Source organism: Excalfactoria chinensis, chromosome 4 (assembly GCF_039878825.1).
Source record: "Excalfactoria chinensis isolate bCotChi1 chromosome 4, bCotChi1.hap2, whole genome shotgun sequence".
Taxonomy (NCBI): Eukaryota; Metazoa; Chordata; class Aves; order Galliformes; family Phasianidae; genus Excalfactoria; species Excalfactoria chinensis.
In genome coordinates this window covers 67,296,966-67,317,184 of record NC_092828.1, presented here as the reverse complement: position 1 = coordinate 67,317,184, position 20,219 = coordinate 67,296,966, and the positions used below count along the sequence as shown (strand labels likewise).

At 42.5% G+C, this 20,219-nt stretch overlaps 2 protein-coding genes across 4 annotated transcripts; both read left to right on the top strand.

The window, feature by feature from the left end:
* Positions 1–9: 9 nt before the first annotated feature.
* Positions 10–7,618, top strand: LOC140252054 (toll-like receptor 2 type-1). Of its 2 annotated transcripts, none has more exons than XM_072336355.1 (3): positions 10–167; positions 3,641–3,714; positions 4,620–7,618. In XM_072336355.1, the coding sequence occupies exon 3, from the start codon at positions 4,630–4,632 to the stop codon at positions 7,009–7,011; it is 2,382 nt and encodes a 793-aa protein (XP_072192456.1). In that variant the 5' UTR covers positions 10–167; positions 3,641–3,714; positions 4,620–4,629; the 3' UTR covers positions 7,012–7,618. The 2 variants fall into 2 exon arrangements, with proteins under 2 accessions (XP_072192456.1, XP_072192454.1); XM_072336353.1 differs by lacking the exon at positions 10–167 and adding an exon at positions 406–516 and having other exon boundaries at positions 4,620–7,531.
* Positions 426–14,778, top strand: TLR2 (toll like receptor 2). Of its 2 annotated transcripts, XM_072336356.1 has the most exons (4): positions 426–516; positions 8,636–8,812; positions 10,478–10,545; positions 12,249–14,778. In XM_072336356.1, the coding sequence occupies exon 4, from the start codon at positions 12,280–12,282 to the stop codon at positions 14,623–14,625; it is 2,346 nt and encodes a 781-aa protein (XP_072192457.1). In that variant the 5' UTR covers positions 426–516; positions 8,636–8,812; positions 10,478–10,545; positions 12,249–12,279; the 3' UTR covers positions 14,626–14,778. The 2 variants fall into 2 exon arrangements, with proteins under 2 accessions (XP_072192457.1, XP_072192458.1); XM_072336357.1 differs by lacking the exon at positions 426–516 and having other exon boundaries at positions 8,757–8,812; positions 10,455–10,545; positions 12,249–14,689.
* Positions 14,779–20,219: the final 5,441 nt, after the last annotated feature.

Below are 20,219 nucleotides of genomic sequence, written 5' to 3'. Positions count from 1 at the left end.
CTTTTGTAGTTTGAAGATGAATATGTGAAGCACGATGAAGCACGTTAAGGCAAAGGCACCAGCGATGCACGCCAAGTCTCTGCTTCCATACTTGTGAACAGATGCCAAGCCTCCTGCTTCCAATTACGCAAGCCTTCCACCTCTTGCTCCAGAGGCTACATGCACAGGTTTGACCATCTCTAGGGGGACAGGAGGGTGCTGCAGGCTCAGCCCTGCTGCTGCTGGCAGTTGCATGCAGCTCATCTGGTGAGCACCAGGAAGCAGCCCTATGTAGGTTGCAAGGCATTTCTGCTAATGCTGCTGGCTGGCCAACAGCCTCAGGGACTTCCTCCCTGTCCTGCTGACTCGGCATTTTCTTCCAAACTAAGCTGTGGGAGGCCCCCCCTCCATGCTCTTGCTCATCATTTCTTAGTCTCCTAAGCAGAAAAAGCAGCACGAGAGCCGTTCAGACCATGGATACTGCCATGCAGGTGGAAAGGGAGAAAAGTGGAGGGACTGGCTGCAGGGTCATCTCAGGTGAGACTGTGAAGGGGGTGCAACTGAAAGAAATTTACCTGTGGAGGTTCAGCAACTGTCAGGATGAGAAGAGGGCTGCAGCGGCTGGAGCCTGCTCCTAAGTACCTGAGGACTAGCATTGCTTTGTTCGTGCCTTTTGACCAGCATGCCTGTTTCTGTGGGATTCTGTCCCACGCAAAAGCATAAACATGTTTTTCTGTCAACTTTGGTTCACATCCAGCTAATACATACTCCTAATACATCCTGACCTGCCTGGTGAAAGCAGGCTGTGGCCAGAGACTGCCCCCCGCCAGCAGCAGGGATGTGGGTCACAGTGCTGGAACTGGTGTCAGGGAACTGCTTGTGGTGGGAAATGGGTGCTGCATGCACTGCTGTCAGATGTGTGGTGACATCTAAAGCTTCAGAAACAGTATCTGCAGCTCTGTCTCAGCTCTGCATTTCTTCTAAGGCTTATGTATGGTCTCTGCAAGAGCATAGACTTGCTGCAGCATTGTGCCCTTCTGGGAAAAAGCAATGGACTGGCAGGGGTACATACCTGCTTCAAAGCACTGCAAGGAGGAAGGTTATAATGATATCTTCAAGTTGAGTGTGGAAGAGGAGAGAAAGCACTCACAAGATCCAACTTTGTTCAGTGCAGTTACTCTGGAGAAAAAGCAGGTGAAGTGTATTCTTGCTTTAAGACAGGACTTGGTTCCCACTTTGATTTTGAAAGAAGTTGATCTGTGCTTAGTCTCCAGCTGATGCTGTGGGAGGCAGCTGCTCGTTTCTAGCCTCTGCAAGACAGTTCTGGCATCCTCAGGCTGTTCCTGCCTTTGAATAACCTGATAAATCCTGACAAATTGACATGGAATGCGAGAGAAGTCATGTAGAATTTGTTTCCCCATTCATAGAAACAAACAGAACATCCACTGTCATTTCTTGGCTTTTTAAGCTGTTTGGGAAGGGTCCTAAGGGAAGAATGGCAGGGTCCCTCTAGCCGCCTTCTGGAAGAAACTGGAAACTTAGACCCTGTTTCATACTCTTGCTTGTGATCTATGCCTCTCTATTACCACCCTATGCTTTCTGTACAAGTGAAAGCCCCGAGGCCCAGGTTAGAAGTGTGCTGAGAGAAGGCTGAGTTTGAGCCTTGGGAAAAAGTTGGTGCTGATGGGGAAAGAAACAAAAACTAACCCTTACTTCACGTCTCTGCAGGTGCATGGTGGTGATGTCAGAGCATGCGAGGAATTGTTATGTGCTGAATGAAGTGCAGGGCCTCTTGTATTAACATTTTTAAATGTTTTGATAACCCAAAGTCCTCCCTGTTTGAAAAACAAGAGTCATTCTGCTGAGAGGTATGAGAGGGAAGAGGAGGCTTTTGGGAACTTCATGGCATCTCCTCACCGAAATGCTGTGCCTTGCATCTTTCTCCATCACTTTTCCAGAGCAAATGTTGTTATGCTTATCATCTGTTTTAAGGAATGATAGAAAGGTGTTTCAATTCTTTTGATTCCTCTTTAAGGAAGTGCTGGATTTTTACCCTTATGTGCAGTGCTAATTTTAATCAGTGGGACTGAGGTGTGCTTTGGACTTGATGATCTTCAAGGTCATTTCCAGCCTGGGTAATTCTATGATTCTATAATCAGGAGGGGATTAAACTCTTTGAAAGGGCTGATAATAGCAGGACAAGGGGAAATGGTTTTAAGTTGAAAGAGGGAAGATTTAGGTTGGATGTTAGGAGGAAGTTCTTTACCATGAGAGTGTTGTGGATTCCCTGTCCATGGAGGTGTTCAGGGCCAGGTTGGATGGAGCCCTGGGCAAGCTGATCTAGTAAACATGGAAGTTTGGTGGCCCTGCCAGGCAGGGGGGGTTGGAGCTTCATGATCCTTGAGGTCCCTTCCAACCTGGTCATTCTGTGATTCTGTGTGTGTGTGATTCTGTGCACTCAGGTGCTCTCGAGCTTCTGCCTGGACTTCGTCATGCTTGAGTACCTGCTGCCACCGGGGCCCAAGCTGGTGTCTGGGAGGTGGCTGCAGTCAGCATGTATGTCTGTCTGTAGGCAGGCACTTCTCAAAGCAAGGAGGCAGCAGAACAGGGCAACTTCTGAGTGCAGAAAAAATAGATGGAAGTTGCTGTCAGGAGTTTGAATTTAATGTTTTCCCCTTCAGTGCTGGGTAGGCTTCATTGCATGCACCCTGCACAGGTATTTGTTTCCATTCAGTCAGGATAAAATATATGTCTCTTCTTTCAGAATCAACTTGGATATTTACAGAGGGATGCTTTTATTCAAGCTGTGTCTTTTTAAGTATTGTTCCATTTTTTTTTTCTTTTAGTATTGTTAGGATTTTTATGCATTTTCTACTGGTGAGGTGCTGGCACAGCTGTCCACAGAAGCTGTATGGGCCCCATCTCTGGAGGTGCTCAAGGCCAGGCTGGATGGAGCCCTGGGCAGTCTGAGCTGGTGGGGAGCAGCTCCGCCCACAGCAGAGGGGATTGGGACTGATTGGGCTTTGGGGTCCCTTCCAATCCAAGCCATTCTGTGATTCTACTTGTTGATAACTTATTTCTCCAGTACTGTTTTTGACTGAACAGTTTGACTCCAACTCTCATATGTTACAAGATACAGGTAGTTTAGAGAGCATACAACAAAACAATTTGTCTGTGCTGAGATCTTCTCCTACTCAATCCAGTTAACAACTTCCCAACGCATGCCAAGCAATAAATAGCAAAAGTAGAAAGATAGGGAGCAGAATTCTGTTCTTCCTCAAAATTATTTCTGCGCCTAATGCTGCAGGAAGTGATTGGGAAAGAATGACTTGTGCAAAATAGTTGCATCAGCCTTTCCAGTGATGAGAACTGTCTGTAAAGAGAAGAGGAATCTGCTTCTGAACTTCAGTTTGCAGGGAAGAAGGTGCGGGAACAACTGGTTCTCATCTTTGTGTCCCCATTCAGCAGCAGCAATAGAAGTAATAGAAAGCAGAGTTTGAAGGGCAGTGTCATCCATGGTGGGCAATCATGAGCTCTTTAGGCACTGTGGCTGAGTGCATTGGGAAGCTTTCAGCATAAACTTTTGTCCGAGGAGTACATACAGGAATATTTTGTAGTTCCAGACCTTCCATAGGGTTTACAGCCCTTGTTGTAATTGCAGATATGAGATGACTACGTGAACCATACAAGATCAGTATATGAAGAAAGAGAAATTCAACGTGCAGTACACAAGGCGTAAGTATTTACTCTTGGCAGATCCAGGACTGGGGGATGCTGTTTTTCTGCAGTACCAAAACTGTTATCAGCAGGCTTGTAAGCTTTAATAAGTGATTATGTTCTGGTGTAACCAATGATGAAATTTTCTTGGGCATCAAGGCCAGGAAACGGCCCCTCTTTGAATTAAAATCAGTATTGTTCTAATTATGTTAGCTGATGGTGTGATGGCAATGTCTAATTCTTATCTGTTCCCAGCACTGATTTACCAAAAAGGGAAGTAGTTGTTGGATTGGGTATCAGCTTGTTCAGCCTTTCTGATAAAGAAAGTAAATTGTTTTCAGAGTATTTAAAAGGGTGTGCCAGGAGTGCACTCAGCTTTGCTCTTTAGAAGCCCTGAGGCTCTGCTGTGGGAGACCCCAGGATCTCTTCAGCAAGGTTTGCCACGCGGTAAGCCCCAGAATCTGAAAGAGCTAGAATGGACTGCAAGTCAGTCCCATGCCTTTTTTGATTTTTGGCTTGTGAATTCCTGGTAGCAGTACCCAAATGACAGACCAGTGCTGCAATGGGTATGACTCTAACTGTCTTTCCCTTCTGAGGATTGAGACATCCCGTTGTAGCTTTGTTCCTGAGAGAAGATGTAATACTAAAGAGTGAGGAGGCAGGGGCTGTAGTAGATGTCTGTACGAAGGACTTTAAGAATGGCCCTTATGGCTGCTGAGACATTATGTGGCTGTAACTGGGACAAATGGTTTCCCATGTTTTCAAGCTTAGGTAGCTGAAGTATAAGAGAAAGTTAAACATCACTGGATCTCTTTCAGATAAAATTTGAATCTGAACTTCCTAATAAAATTGAACAGGATTCTAATTGTTACCAGTTGCTATGCAAAAACAAGCTCAAAACTATCTCCTCTCCTTTCTGTTAGCTACAGCAAAATGTTCAACCAAAGTAAACAGAAACCAACAACTAAGCTGATGTGGCAAGCGTGGCTGATCTACACAGCCTTGGCTGCATACCTCGCTGAAGAACAAACCCTGAGACAGGCCTGTCTTTCATGCGATGGCACTCAGTCTTGCAACTGCTCTTCCATGGGTTTGGAATTCATTCCCTCGGGGCTCACGGGTGAAATCACGGTGTTAAACCTGGCCCAGAACAGGATAAAGCTGATCCGGGCACATGATCTGCAGCAGGCTGTGAACCTGAGAGCCCTGCTGCTGCAGTCCAACCAAATCAGCTCCATAGACGAGGACTCATTTGGCTCCCAGGGGAAACTGGAGCTCCTGGACTTGTCAAATAACAGCCTGGCTCACTTGTCCCCAATGTGGTTTAGACCCCTTTTTTCACTTCAGCACCTCCGCATTCAAGGCAATTCCTACAGCGACCTGGGGGAAAGTTCCCCCTTTTCAAGCCTGAGAAACTTGAGCTCCCTCCACTTGGGCAACCCACAGTTCTCCGTCATCAGGCAAGGAAACTTTGAGGGCATTACGTTTCTCAACATGCTGAAGATCGACGGTGTCAACCTCAGTCATTATGAGCCTGGAAGTCTGAAATCGATTAGGAAGATAAATCACATGATCATAAGCATAAGAAGGACTGATGTGTTCTCAGCAGTCATCAGGGACCTTCTGCACTCTGCTGTTTGGTTAGAAGTTAGAGAGATCAAATTAGATATTGAAAATGAAAAACTGGTTCAGAACTCTACTCTTCCTTCGACAATACAAAGACTTACATTTAACGGTGCTTCATTCACTGATGAATATATTAGCCGAATAGCTGTGTTATTGAAGGAAATCACATCTTTGAGAGAGTTAGAAGCAATAGATTGTGTGCTTGAGGGGAAAGGGGTGTGGGACACAAAAGAAATCGCGCAAAGTAGGCAAAGTTCTGTTGAAACAATTTCCATAAAAAATTTGACTATTCAGGATTTTTATTTGTTCTTTGACCTGGAAGGTATGGAGACACAAGTAGAAAAGCTGAAAACACTCAGCATTGTAAGCTCTAAAGTCTTCATGGTACCGTGCAGACTGGCACGGTATTTTTTATCACTTTTATATCTTGATTTCCATGATAATTTGCTTGTAAATAATCGCTTAGGTGAGACCATCTGTAAAGATTCATGGCCTTCATTACAAACTCTAAATCTAAGTAAAAATTCCTTGAAGTCCCTAAAACATGCTGCCACATATATAAATAATCTACACAAACTGATTAATCTTGACCTCAGTGAAAACAATTTTGGTGAGATTCCAGACGTGTGTGAATGGCCTGAAAACCTGAAATATCTGAATCTCTCCAGCACTCAAATTCCCAAGTTAACACCTTGTATTCCCTCAAGTCTTGAAGTGCTGGATGTTAGTGCTAACAACCTGCAGGATTTTGGACTGCAGCTGCCATTTCTCAAGGAGCTGTACCTGACAAAAAACCATCTGAAGACCTTGCCTGAAGCCGCAGCCATTCCTAACTTAGTGGCCATGTCGATCAGTAGAAACAAGCTCAACAGCTTCTCCAAGGAAGAGTTTGAGTCCTTCAAGCAAATGGAGCTGCTGGATGCCAGTGCCAATAACTTTATCTGCTCGTGCGAATTCCTCTCCTTCATTCACCACGAGGCAGGGATAGCCCAGGTGCTTGTGGGATGGCCAGAAAGCTACATCTGCGACTCTCCGCTGGCGGTGCGAGGGGCACAGGTTGGGAGTGTGTATCTGCCACTGATGGAGTGCCACCGGTCCCTCCTGGTGTCCTTGATCTGCACCCTGGTGTTCCTGTTCATCCTCACCCTGGTGGTTGTTGGGTACAAGTACCATGCAGTCTGGTACATGAGAATGACCTGGGCATGGCTCCAAGCCAAGCGCAAGCCCAAGCGAGCCCCTGCAAAAGACATCTGCTACGACGCTTTTGTCTCCTACAGCGAGAACGACTCCAACTGGGTGGAAAACATCATGGTGCAGCAGCTGGAGCAGGCGTGTCCGCCCTTCAGGCTGTGCCTCCATAAGCGGGACTTTGTGCCCGGGAAGTGGATTGTGGACAACATCATTGACTCCATTGAGAAGAGCCACAAGACGCTCTTTGTGCTATCAGAGCACTTTGTGCAGAGTGAGTGGTGCAAGTACGAGCTGGATTTCTCGCACTTTCGCCTCTTTGACGAGAACAACGATGCGGCGATTCTCATCCTGCTGGAGCCCATTCAGAGCCAGGCGATCCCCAAGAGGTTCTGCAAACTGCGGAAGATAATGAACACCAAGACCTACCTGGAGTGGCCTTCAGATGAAGAGCAGCAGCAGATGTTTTGGGAGAACTTGAAAGCAGCATTAAAGTCATAGGACAAGTCAGGAGCTCCTGTTTCAGTATACTTCCAGAAAGCATATTTATATTTATTTGCAGATATATAAGATTATATATATACACATATCTATATGTATTTTGTCTATATATATTCTGTATATTTTTATTATGAGTTGCACATGTTTATTGAGTCTTTTGGCAACCTGAAGTTGTCTCTGGAAGGATAAAGTTATATGTGACTTTGTCTAAGTTTGTGCTGCTGGAGCATAAGCACAGGGGAATGTAAATGAATGCTTCAGTCTATTTCCACAATGGTCAGTACTTTTCCATTCTAAGAAATTTAACGTTTTCACTTTTTATGCCTGGTGAGAACTGGCTTTCCTGTGGATAGATAAAACTGTCATGTTACTAAATGAAAAAGAGCAACTTCAGGCTTTTTGGTGATTTGATGCCCTCATCTTCCAAAATCCTTGCCAGTAGCAGTGATATTTGGGAGTTGTGCTGGACTTTAGATACTTTTCTAAATCAACTATCTGATCTTCATAGTGTTTTTCTATCCTCTTTCCTACTGTCATTATATCACTGATTAATTCCTAACAATTCCATTGTAATTAATTGTCAATAATAAAAGCCAAATGCTTCAATAGTTCCGTGTCAGTTCTTCTCCTTCCATTTTCTTTATCTGTGCCATTAAAAAGGCAATTATAATTACCTTATGAGGAAAGACAGATTTTATGTCAAAATATGCCTCTGAAGCCTTACCAGTGCTCTGCAACACAGGCAGCGCTGAATACATACATCTGTCACAAGTCTGTCTTTCTGGGTAATTGTTCTGTACCCCATGTACAGAGTGGGTTTTGCACAGTACTTGTTAAGGAAGCATCCTTGTACAATGGCACCTTGTACAATGACCGTGGTGAAATCCAAGGGCATTAAATCAATGTTTGTGTTTCTTTCTCTTGCTTCTTTCTTCCTATAAAGGTCTGCTTCTCCCTTTGTTGCTACTGTGCATTCTTCTACCTGCTCTGAGAAATATCTGAAGTTTTCTGTCTGTGGGCCATAAGCAGGTGTTTCTAATGAGTGGGCTAGATGTTGTTGCAGGCAATTACTTTGTGATGAAATGTCAGAGCATTGGTATATGGGCTGAGCATATCTGAAAAATAAGGATATTTGCTTAAATATGTGTGTCTCTGGGGGTGTATTTGTATGTACTCACGTATACTTGTATATGTATACGTATGTAGTCATGCTTCTGTGTGTGTGTGTGTGAATATGCAGGCACATGAGATTACAGTCTCTGTGGGAGTAGCATGGTGCATACCCTGCTTTCAGTTCTACTTTCTTGACGTAATGACTTCTGTAGGGTTGGTCCAAAGTCTGCATTTTTCACTTCATTCTGTTGGATCAAAATAGTGCAAGGGCTAGTCAAATCTGAACTCCTGGCAAGTGACTAGTGAATCATGTGGTAGCAAACACTGAGCATAGATGAAATTGACTGGGAGGCTGCATGCCTAGAGGTAAGGAGGGAAACATACCTTGAAGAGATAGTCAGGCAGAGGTAGGTGGATTTGGCTTTGTGGTGTGCTCTTATCATAGACCCCCATTTTATGGACTCGCTCATTTGAAGAAGACCGAAAGCATTACTGATTTTGTGCCAATCAGATCTTCCACACAGGAACTGCCGTACATACGTAGCTGAATCTGAGAAGTGAAGTGGGAAGGAAACAGCTGCATGAGAGGAAGCTGGGTGAAGAGAAGTCATCAAGAGAGAGAAGAAACGTAAAGCAGGATAAGCAGCATGCAGGCACTCGAGCTGGAGCACCAGGTTTCTGCACAGAGGTGAGTTTGCAGGCAGGTGGAAGGCTGGCGGTTCAGAGAAAGAGAGAGAGGCTGTGATCCATTGTGAGAAGTGAGGAGGGTGTGCTGGGGCGATCTAACCTCTGCCACCAAGTCTTCCTCCTCAGCATGGGAGATGCAGCATGCTTGGGTGCTGGGGAGGGGCCAGCTCCAGGAGGGCATAGTGGGAAGGGATTTCTGACAGCCAGCAGCAGTTGAGCTGGTAGGAGAAATTACAGGTAGCCAGCAGGGCTGCGTGGCAGGCAAGTGGTGAGTGGAACTCTCCCTGGGAGTGCAGTTGGCAATGTCCTTCAGGAAACAGGAACAGAGTGAAACAGCTCATGAAAAAGAGACATCTTGGGTCAGGCTGTGTCATTTGTACTCAGTTACCTCTTGGAAGGATGCCTTTTGTGTGCTTTGTCCCATTCATGTGTTGTCCCATTTGTACATCACTGCCAGCTGCCAAGGGAAGGATAGATATGAACATGGACTGCTTTTGTTTTAGGAATCCAACTAGAAAGAGCTCAGTAAGCAAAGGTCTCAGGACAGTGGGATGAACTAGCTCCTTACTTCACTCTGTCCTATCACACATCGCCTTACATGTGTGAGTGTGTATGTATATACGCATATATGCTATTAATGCATTACTGGTGAGTGATACCCAGGATGTACATAACATGTGCACAACTGAGTGGGAGGCAACAATTTCCCCAGTCTACCTGTGGATTGATCCATGCTGCGTACTGTAATGTTTCTAGAATTTCATACCCCTCTTTTACCTTGATGCCACTCCCAAGCTAGAATCAATTTGCATGCTATTTGCATGCACTTACATTTACCTTTAGCATTTATTAGCATTTACAGAACCTCACTCTGTTGACACTCATGGTTTTGTTTAAGAATATGTTCATATACTTCTACTGTCCTGGGCTAGGAAGGATAAGCTTGAATGTGTCTGGGTTATCTTTGTCTGTAAACCAGAAACACTTTGAGAATTTAATTTGTTACAATGCCTTATGGTACAAGCGTTGTCTGTGTAAGTTTTCACATATTACCTGTGTTTCAGCTTCTATGTGGCTATTTATTTTGTATTCATCACAAGAGGGAAAAAGTGATTCCTTAATAGGATGATAAGTGGAGAGGGGAAATGTATCTGGATGGGTGTGGAGGGGCCAGAAAAGGACCCTGGAAGTCAGGAAGCCTTGTTACTAGACAGGAATGGAAAGAGAATGGCTGCAAATGAATGAGAGTAGGAATAGAATTTCCAAGAGTTCCCCATGGGACAGACAATCAAAACAACCTGGAAAAGACACTCAGGGAAGTGACAATACAGAAAAATTCCTCCTGTACCACTAAACTGGATTTATTCCCCCTGCTCTGCCATGAAGGAGGAGAGTTGTTCGGCTCAGCTTGTGTTTCCAATGTGGTACTTTTCCAGTTCCCTTTTGTTCTGCCAATTTTCAATCTGTAAATAACCAACCTATAGATAGATTTTGATGGACCATGCTGCCAAGTTGCTTGTACTTTTTTTTTAATTATTATCTCTTTTCTTAACTAATGTGCAGCTTGATACCACCTTAAGCTTGCTATTCATTTTAGTAATCCCACTTGAGCGTATTGCTTGTGAAATTGATCTATGCTGTAGCTTTTTCTCCTATGGCCTTACAGCACTGTGTTATCCAGCCACCTTCACATAACCGAAGAAGCCCCATAAAAGAGCCTCAGCTGGACAGCAGGTGAGTGTGACTATAGATTATAACTTTGGATGTGATTCACCTGCCTGAACAGTAAGACAGGATGTGGATTGCCCCTAAAAGCTGTTATTTCTCTTCATTGACCTTGAAGAACATGATTAGTGACCACAGCTTTAAAGTCTGGGGAGATTATTGTGTCCTTCAAGACTGAAAGCTCTACATCAGAAAAAGACAGAGATTAAAGGAAAATGCTGCAAGAAGTAAAAATGCTTGTCTTTTTTAGGTGGGAACAGATGGAAGGATCTAAAAAATGAACGACATCCCTTCCTCCTCTCTCTGTATGTTCAAGCAACCTCAGCTAATTCTGCCCCTTTTGGGTGATTTTAAGCAACTCTAGATAAAATAATGCAACTAGAACAGGAGGACTTGTCTGTATGAACTTGCCTGCTTGGGTCAGCTACTGTAAAACAGTCCAGGGTATGAATTCCAAGTACAGTAGTTCTTCTGCACAGTGTCTTAGTGGGATCACCAAAGGAGAAAGTATTCCTCTGTGGGTCAAACTAACCTTTGGGAACCAGTTGATTTGTCTCTTTGGAGATGGTTCACTCAGTATAGTACCAACCTCTCAGGCAAGGATTTTGTGACACACTGGGAAACATTATCTTGTACTTTAGAAGTGCTCTTTGATCCTTGCCAAGAAAGCATGAACCAAAAAAAGGTTTATAACTCAATGTATAATAAGCATTTTTAAGGGAAAACTGCCCTCCCTGGCTTTAAGAATTGTTTTATTCTAGCTCCTTGAAGGAACTAGCTAACGTCTCTTTGTTGGAAGTGTGATCAAGCTAGGTATTTTGGTATGCTCTATAATACTATATATATATATATATATATATATATATATATGTAATAAATATAATGAAAGGCATGACTGTGAGGAGAAAGAAAAGTGAAAGAGAATCTATGTACAATCATGTGGGTTATCTTGAATCATTTCAATTCAGATCATGAGGAACTGGCTGTGAGGCTGGAAAGAGAAGTGGATCTGTTCCAGTCAACTGATCTGATCTGCAGGAAGCTCCAAGAAACTTTGATCCAAAGCAGAAAAAGCCCCTACCAGAGGGGGAGGATATGGCATTAAAAAGGAAGATCTAGGAGTCAGCAAATTATAATGGTCAGTTTTCCCAGCTTAGGTTTCAGTATCAAGTATTAGACTGATCACAACATGATAATGATGGCCTACACAGACATATTTATCTCCCTGCTTCTAGCATGAATCTGCCTGGGATAGCCAAAAGCAGAAAAAATTAACGGAAATATATGCAGCCTTCTTTTCTGTACTGTCAGAAGTGAGATTAGACATACGTTTGAATGAATATTAAATGTGAAATTTACCCATTTCTAAGTGGACAAAAGGTTAGATTAGTAATGTAACAGATATTCAGGTCTCTGGCTAAATCTGTGAAAAATATGTGCAGCTGTCAATTACTTTGACAATACTCATTCAAAATGAGGACGCTGGAGAAAAAAGTTAATTCAATGTACTCAGCATTTAGCAAATTATTTTGGAATATTTAGGTACAAAATACTCTTTTTTTTCTTTTTGTAAATAATTATTCTCTGAAATGCATTGAAAACAAAAGCTTTCATAGTGTCTTCAGAAAGACAGAACAATAAGAGGGAAGGTGATTTAGCTATATCCAAAGTGTGGCTACTGCAAAACTAAGTAATCATCTTGTATTTTGTAGGTGATTCAAAGTATAGGCAAAATAAACAACTATGCATATGTGGAAAGTGTGGGCAATCTGCATAGCCTTGGCTGCATACCTTCCTGAAGAACAAGCCCTGAGACAGGCCTGTCTTTCATGCAATGCTACTCAGTCTTGCAACTGCTCTTCCATGGGTTTGGAATTCATTCCCTCGGGGCTCACAGGCAAAATCAGGGTGTTAAACCTGGACCACAACAGGATAAAGCTGATCCGGGCACATGATCTGCAGCAGGCTGTGAACCTGAGAGCCCTGCTGCTGCAGTCCAACCAAATCAGCTCCATAGACGAGGACTCGTTTGGCTCTCAGGGGAAACTGGAGCTTCTGGACTTGTCAAATAACAGCCTGGCTCACTTGTCCCCAATGTGGTTTGGACGCCTTTTTTCACTCCAGCACCTCCGCATTCAAGGCAATTCCTACAGCGACCTGGGGGAAAGTTCCCCCTTTTCAAGCCTGAGAAACTTGAGCTCCCTCCACTTGGGCAACCCACAGTTCTCCGTCATCAGGCAAGGAAACTTTGAGGGCATTACGTTTCTCAACATGCTGAAGATCGACGGTGTCAACCTCAGTCATTATGAGCCTGGAAGTCTGAAATCGATTAGGAAGATAAATCACATGATCATAAGCATAAGAAGGATTGACGTGTTCTCAGTAGTCATCAGGGACCTTCTGCACTCTGCTGTTTGGTTAGATGTAAGAAAACTAGCATTCAGTGTTCCTGAAAAAATACAGCTTTTGGGAATTATGTCTTCCTCTTTGGCGAAGAAAATTTCTTTAAAACAGTGCTTGTTCACAGATGCTACTGTGCCTGGGATTGTCAACATTTTAGAAGGCATGCCACAATTAATGGAGGTGGAGATGAAAGACTGTACACTCCTGGGCACCGGACACTGGCAAAAACCAATTCAGGCAAACCAGTCACAATCTCTGAGGGTTTTGACAATAGAGAATTTATCTATAGAAAAATTTTATTTGTTTACAGATCTCCATTCTGTACTTGATTTAATATCGCTTTTTAGGAAAGTCACAGTTGAAAATACCAAGGTGTTTCTGGTACCGTGCAAACTTTCACAACAACTTTTGTCATTGGAGTATCTTGACCTTAGTGCGAATTTACTTGGAGATCAGAGTCTGGAGCATTCAGCTTGTCAGGGTGCATGGCCTTCATTACAAACTCTAAATCTAAGTCAGAATTCATTGAGTGACTTAAAAATGACAGGTAAAAGCTTGTTTCATCTAAGAAACTTAAATCTCTTAGACCTCAGTGAAAACAATTTTGGTGAGATTCCAGACGTGTGTGAATGGCCTGAAAACCTGAAATATCTGAATCTCTCCAGCACTCAAATTCCCAAGTTAACACCTTGCATTCCCTCAAGTCTTGAAGTGCTGGATGTTAGTGCTAACAACCTGCAGGATTTTGGACTGCGACTGCCATTTCTCAAGGAGCTGTACCTGACAGAAAACCATCTGAAGACCTTGCCTGAAGCCGCAGCCATTCCTAACTTAGTGGCCATGTCGATCAGCAGAAACAAGCTCAACAGCTTCTCCAAGGAAGAGTTTGAGTCCTTCAAGCAAATGGAGCTGCTGGATGCCAGCGCCAATAACTTTATCTGCTCGTGCGAATTCCTCTCCTTCATTCACCACGAGGCAGGGATAGCCCAGGTGCTTGTGGGATGGCCAGAAAGCTACATCTGCGACTCTCCGCTGGCGGTGCGAGGGGCACAGGTTGGGAGTGTGTATCTGCCACTGATGGAGTGCCACCGGTCCCTCCTGGTGTCCTTGATCTGCACCCTGGTGTTCCTGTTCATCCTCACCCTGGTGGTCGTTGGGTACAAGTACCATGCAGTCTGGTACATGAGAATGACCTGGGCATGGCTCCAAGCCAAGCGCAAGCCCAAGCGAGCCCCCACAAAAGACATCTGCTACGACGCTTTTGTCTCCTACAGCGAGAACGACTCCAACTGGGTGGAAAACATCATGGTGCAGCAGCTGGAGCAGGCGTGTCCGCCCTTCAGGCTGTGCCTCCATAAGCGGGACTTTGTGCCCGGGAAGTGGATTGTGGACAACATCATTGACTCCATTGAGAAGAGCCACAAGACGCTCTTTGTGCTATCAGAGCACTTTGTGCAGAGTGAGTGGTGCAAGTACGAGCTGGATTTCTCACACTTTCGCCTCTTTGATGAGAACAACGATGCGGCGATTCTCATCCTGTTGGAGCCCATTCAGAGCCAGGTGATCCCCAAGAGGTTCTGCAAACTGCGGAAGATAATGAACACCAAGACCTACCTGGAGTGGCCTCCTGATGAAGAGCAGCAGCAGATGTTTTGGGAGAACTTGAAAGCAGCCTTGAAATCCTAGATAGCAATATGAAAAACCAAGCCTGTAGCCGTGCTCTACTGGATTTATTTCCATCGACTTTGTCCCTTTATCTATCAGTATCCATCTAACAGAGATCTCAGCTATTGTAATTGCTGTTACTTGCTTTGAAATTATACTATTCTTGTCTCTGTGATCATGAATTTTCTGAGTATTTTAATCAGCTGTCTTCTGAAAAGCAGTTTTGCTTAAAGATTTCCTGTTGAAAAGTTTTTTAGATACACAACTATCTATTTTATGTAGCTTTATCTTCGCAAAATCTTTACAAAGGAGTCTGCTTATGCAGCAGAGATTTTCATCCTAGCTCCCATACTGCATACATCTAAGGACTGATTCTCAATAGTGTTTCATAACTGTGGTAAGTTAAATGTTAAAAGCTTTTAAAAATCAGTGCAGCAAATTTTAATCTAAATATGTGCCTTCACAGTGTGGTGCTTGTTATTCTTAGTGAAGAATAAGGTGCTATTATTTCTTAGTGAAGAGATGCTTCAGAGTGGGGTCCAAGCAATTTTTTTACTTGCTTAAGTGAAATTGTTGAAGTGCTCACCAAGAGTATGTCAAACACTAATACCTATGTAGTATTTGATTTCAAGATCATACTCTTCTCTGTGACCCAGTAGCATTAGCACCAATGCAAAATGGGTGTTCCTCACCTTTGTTCTCTCTGCAAGGTAATCCACAAAACCAGAGCAGCTGAAGGCTTTCTCAGTTGAACACTGTTGGATGGGCCCATGTTATCTTAGGAATATGGCTGGGGCAAGGATTGTAACTACTGAAGAAGTCGAGTAAAGAGAGACGCCACCACCAAGATCTTCCTTCAGATGTAAGTTGAAAATGAAGGGGGATCTCAGGGAATACCTGTCCTGGAGACTCAGAAAGTTTCAGACAAACTTTAACAGCTTGAATCTGGTCAGCCTAAGAGATAACTACCTACCTGATCAGCTCAGTGTTTAGGCATAATGTTCTTGGGCTGACATTTCCAGGTATGTACAGAAGCAAATCTTGAAAGCCTTCCCATGGAAATGTTTACAGTACTTTTTACTTCATCTGGGATTAGATCATAGAACAGCTTGAGCTGGAAGGGACCTTAAGGACCATCTAGTTCCAACGCTCTGCCATAGGCAGGAAAACCTTCCACTAGGAAAGGCTGCTTACAGTCCTATCCAACCTGGCATCCACAGCTTCTCTGGGCTTCCTGTGCCAGAGCCTCACTGCCCTCCGAGCAAAGGATTTCTTCATAACATTTAATCTAAATCTATCCTATTTTAATTTAAAGCCATCATCACTTGTCTTATCACTACACATCGTAGGAAGGAGTCACTCCTCTTTTGTTTGTGTCCACTTTAAGTATGGAAGGCCATTTACACTGTGTCCAGGCTAGTGCTTTTATTATGTTTTGGGTCTCAGGCATCTAAAGTGTACAGAATCTCTGTTGAAAGATTTGAGTATTTGAGTTTGTACATGGAAAGTCTCATCTCACAGCTAGTTTCCTTTTGTGTTAATGCTTTTAGAAGGTTTTCTGCATAGCCAGTTTTTCACTGAGAGCAGAAGTCCTCCTGTTCTTTGCTAGATATTTAGAAGACTGAGGAACAACATCCCTCCATTTTATTCACAATTAGGTATCTCTGAGAGTGTAACACAAAAAGAAAGATTTATTTATGTGTATTTTTGCATATATAAATGCAAGCATATAAAGTTTTACAAGAACTACTAACCTTACTAGTTCATCTGTGCAAAAAGGCCACCTGCCTTCTATGCACTTAAGATTACTCTTCCACATGCCTAAGATTTATTTTATTGCATCATATCCTATTTTTAGCATCTTAAACTTAGCTTCATCTTGGTGGCTTCTATCAATCTCTGATTTATTGATATATATATCAAGGCATAAGTAAAAATAACCTGTATTTGTTCTAATGACAATGTAAAATTTCTGGCCGCGTTTCATTTGTGTTTAAAGGCTACTTTACTTAGGCTCTGACTCCTAAGCAGAACCTCCTGATCTTGCATAAGCAAAGCTGTGTTTCAGTTCTTTACAATGTGGCCATTGTAGTATAGAAGTCAAACATTCAGCTGCTGAGCAGGGAAACTTATGTTCCACTTTGATCTGTTTATTTAAACATTAGCATCGTACATAGTTTGTGGTTAGTGAGCATAACTTCCTCCTCTTATGTTTGAGAAGCTGGTTGTTAGAAGCTGGGCCTTTTGAGTGTGGTGACAGTAAGTCAAAGAGGATGTAGTCCTCTCCAAATAAAGTTGCTCCTTTCAGTTGGAGAATAAGGAGGAGGAAGTCACTTGAGATGCAACAAGCAGTTCAGAAATTGAGCAGGCAAAATGTTAAGCCAGTCCATAACTAACTGAAAATCAAAACAAGTGTAGGTATAAAGAGCAAAAGAGAAAAACCTTCTGCATCCTCCATTGCCTTCACAGTACATGCAGTTAGGCAGTCCAGCACTTCCTCTGCCAACAGACTCGTTCCTCTAGCTACCTCTGCAATAGGAAATATTTGGCAAAATTTCAGGTGGCCTTCCCTCCACATAGAGGTCTATCTGGCTACCAAGCATGCCATAAACACTACTGCTATTAGGTCTTCTTACAAGTGGCAATGGAGTAGAGTATGTAGGAATTACGGTACAGCAGCTCTTGTAGGAGGTAAGGGGAAAAAAAGGAAAAAAAAATCTAAAGGTAATCTTACATTACCTTACATTAGCGAGATGATGAAACTATTCAGGTGCTGTGCTTCAGACTTCAATGTATACAAATCCATTATCTGACTTAAAATTCTCCTTATCTACCACACAACTTCCTGTAGTGAAAATTTCAACTAGAAGTCACTAACAGGGTATTTAGCAATGAAACAAACTTTAAATATTGGCAGTTTCTTTTTCATGGGCATACATAATAAGAAAATAAGTACTATTTCTAGCTTCTAGCTTTTCTATCTTCTCATTAAAGGCAGCAATTTCTTTAAAAAAAAATGCTTTCCTTGTATTCTGTACAGTCTTTCTGTAGTGTGAAAAGAGGCACAGTCTTGCAGAAGGGTACATAGCACATTAGAGTTGTACCAACCAGCTATACCAAAAGCTACTTTGTCCAGTCTCTTACAATTAAGCATGAAATATGCATATTGCAGTGCACGAGAAAATATCGAACACGGTATTCTCAATAACAGACCGACTTCTGTTCCAGATATAGGAAGTAATTAATGTGTAGGACTATGCCTACAACTGGTTGTCAAGCCACCAAGTAGCAGAGCCAGCCCATGTAATCCATGTTCTCACCTAATCTGTTGTATAGGAATTTGGAGAAAAAAGAAAGTAAAACTTGGTGTCTTCCTTAGCTGAAGTCAAAGAGAAAGTATTGGGTTAATGTTTTGAAATGTCTTCAGTTCCTTTTTCTGGAGGAATAAGATTACATTTAAATTTCCTCCTTGCATACAGTTAAAATGGACTTAAAAAAAAATTATTTCAACTCAAGCAGTTTTCTACAGATGCAGCAGCAGATCTTCAACAAATACTTCTTATGCTGGAGAAAAAATGTAGTTTACTAAGAGGAGGGGATAAACAGCAACTGTTCTGAAAGTGGGCTATGTTAAACTCATTATTTAAAGGGCAAATGCCACTGCGTGGTCCTTCTAAAACTGATTCACATACTTTAAAATATTCCTCTCATTATATAAATGATTTCAGAATGTCTTAAAATCAAGGAGGAAAATATAAACATGCTTTTTTTTCTTTTTGAGCTTGCTTGGAGTCTTAAATAAGATAAAGCCAAACAGAGCTATCATCTTTCCTAAATATAATTGCTCTTTAATAATAATCGTTTTCCCATTTATGTGATGTGGGCATCTCATCCCTCCACTGCAGTTCAAAACAAGAATTAGCAAGTAATCAGGCTACGGTTTAGAAAATTCAAATCGAAAGCACACTTGTTAGGGAAAGGATGTGGGTAACTCAATGCCATCTTCAAATCAAGCTTTTTGCCACAGTGTGGGCAAGTCTGTTTCTTGCCAACTGTGCACCAACCACAGATGCATAATTCATGAAACCTGGTATCAGGTGTATTTTCAATAAACCCTTCAAATGTAAACAAGGCTTAGAACATTAATCTGCAAATGTATTCAAACCATCCACAGATAATTGTAATGACTGATTATGGATACTGCCTTGCTTTAAAACCCAGCAGTTTCAAATGGCTTAAATCATTTAGAATAGTTAGAAAAAGCAAAATTCTGAACATCCAGACCAGCATTCATGTTTTCCAGCACACAGGAAACCGTAAGACTTATGCTCTGCAGGAGGAAGTGATTTGTAACAGTGTTCCAGCATGTATGCTGTGCTTTTCTGTTTCTGGAATGCAAAATGCTGTGCTGTTTGGTACCCCTGAGAATCAGTCACTGGCTGGGCTATAGGCTACAAATGTGCCATCTTTTGGGGAGGCTGCCACACCTGCCTTGAAGCTACCTGTCACACACAGACCCAGGCATAGACAGGGGAAATCCTTAGCAGTGTGTAGGATCCTGAGCTAGAGGACCTGGTTGAGAGGCTAGCGTGCCTGGATTTGCTGGGGCTGGTCCAATATATAGTCAGGCTGGGCATGAAGTATCTGGAAGGCAGATCTGGGTAAGCAGCTCCAGGGTTAGTGCTATTCTTGCTTCAGTTTATCTGTCAAAGAGTTGCATGGACTCCATTTTTCATACAACTGAGTTATATTTCATAGTTTGATTTTCACTTTTCTGCTGCGTTCTTTCTGAATGTGTGGATTTTTCCTTTTTTCATGGCCTTTATTACTGTTGTGATTATTTTTTAATGCAGCTTGAAAGAGGAGAAAATGGCTGTTCCATAATCATATGGAAAGGATGCATATGATTGCAGGACAGCTGGTGGGTATTTTCAGTGATCCCTTCTTCATTTGTATCCACAAATATTTTCTGCCCACAGACTGAACAGATGTCATTGGACACATTTCTTGTTGTTATGCCAATGATGTCGTAAAGCTGTCAAGACTGGGTTAACAGGAAAAAAAAAAAGCCAAAATCCATGAAAATAGTATTTGCTAAGTGTCAAGTATGCACAACTACAGTTTAAAAGATGTCAAAGATACGAATAGCAGGAAAATGACCACAGTCATCTCCATTTACTAGTGCCAGGATTATTACCAAGTAATAATTAAATCTTACTGCAGTTTCAAGAACTTAAGCAATGGTCTGCTTGATTTTGAGAAACCGAGACATAAGAGGAAAGGGAAGATAGAACTACATAAGAACTACAGAAGAAGAACTACACAATAAGCAACTATAAATAAAAAGGACAGGAGAACAAGATTCTTCTGCGGAGTGTGAAGAAGCAGCCTGTCTTGCTACGAAAATTAGGAAATTTTGTAATCTCTTGTTTATAGGGAACCATCTGTTAGAAACCCTAGATCAGGCCTTGGTATATTTCACAGGCTAGTTATTCTTTAGGGCTAAACTTTGAATGATAAGATCATGGAATCATTAAAGTTGGAAAAGATCTATAAAATCTTCTAGCCCAAGCATCAGCCCATCCCCGCTGTGTCCCTCAGAGCCACAACTCCAC

Bases quoted from the DNA above. Each gene is read 5' to 3' on its own strand.
- LOC140252054 (XM_072336355.1), top strand. From the start codon at position 4,630: ATGTTCAACCAAAGTAAACAGAAACCAACAACTAAGCTGATGTGGCAA.
- TLR2 (XM_072336356.1), top strand. From the start codon at position 12,280: ATGCATATGTGGAAAGTGTGGGCAATCTGCATAGCCTTGGCTGCATAC.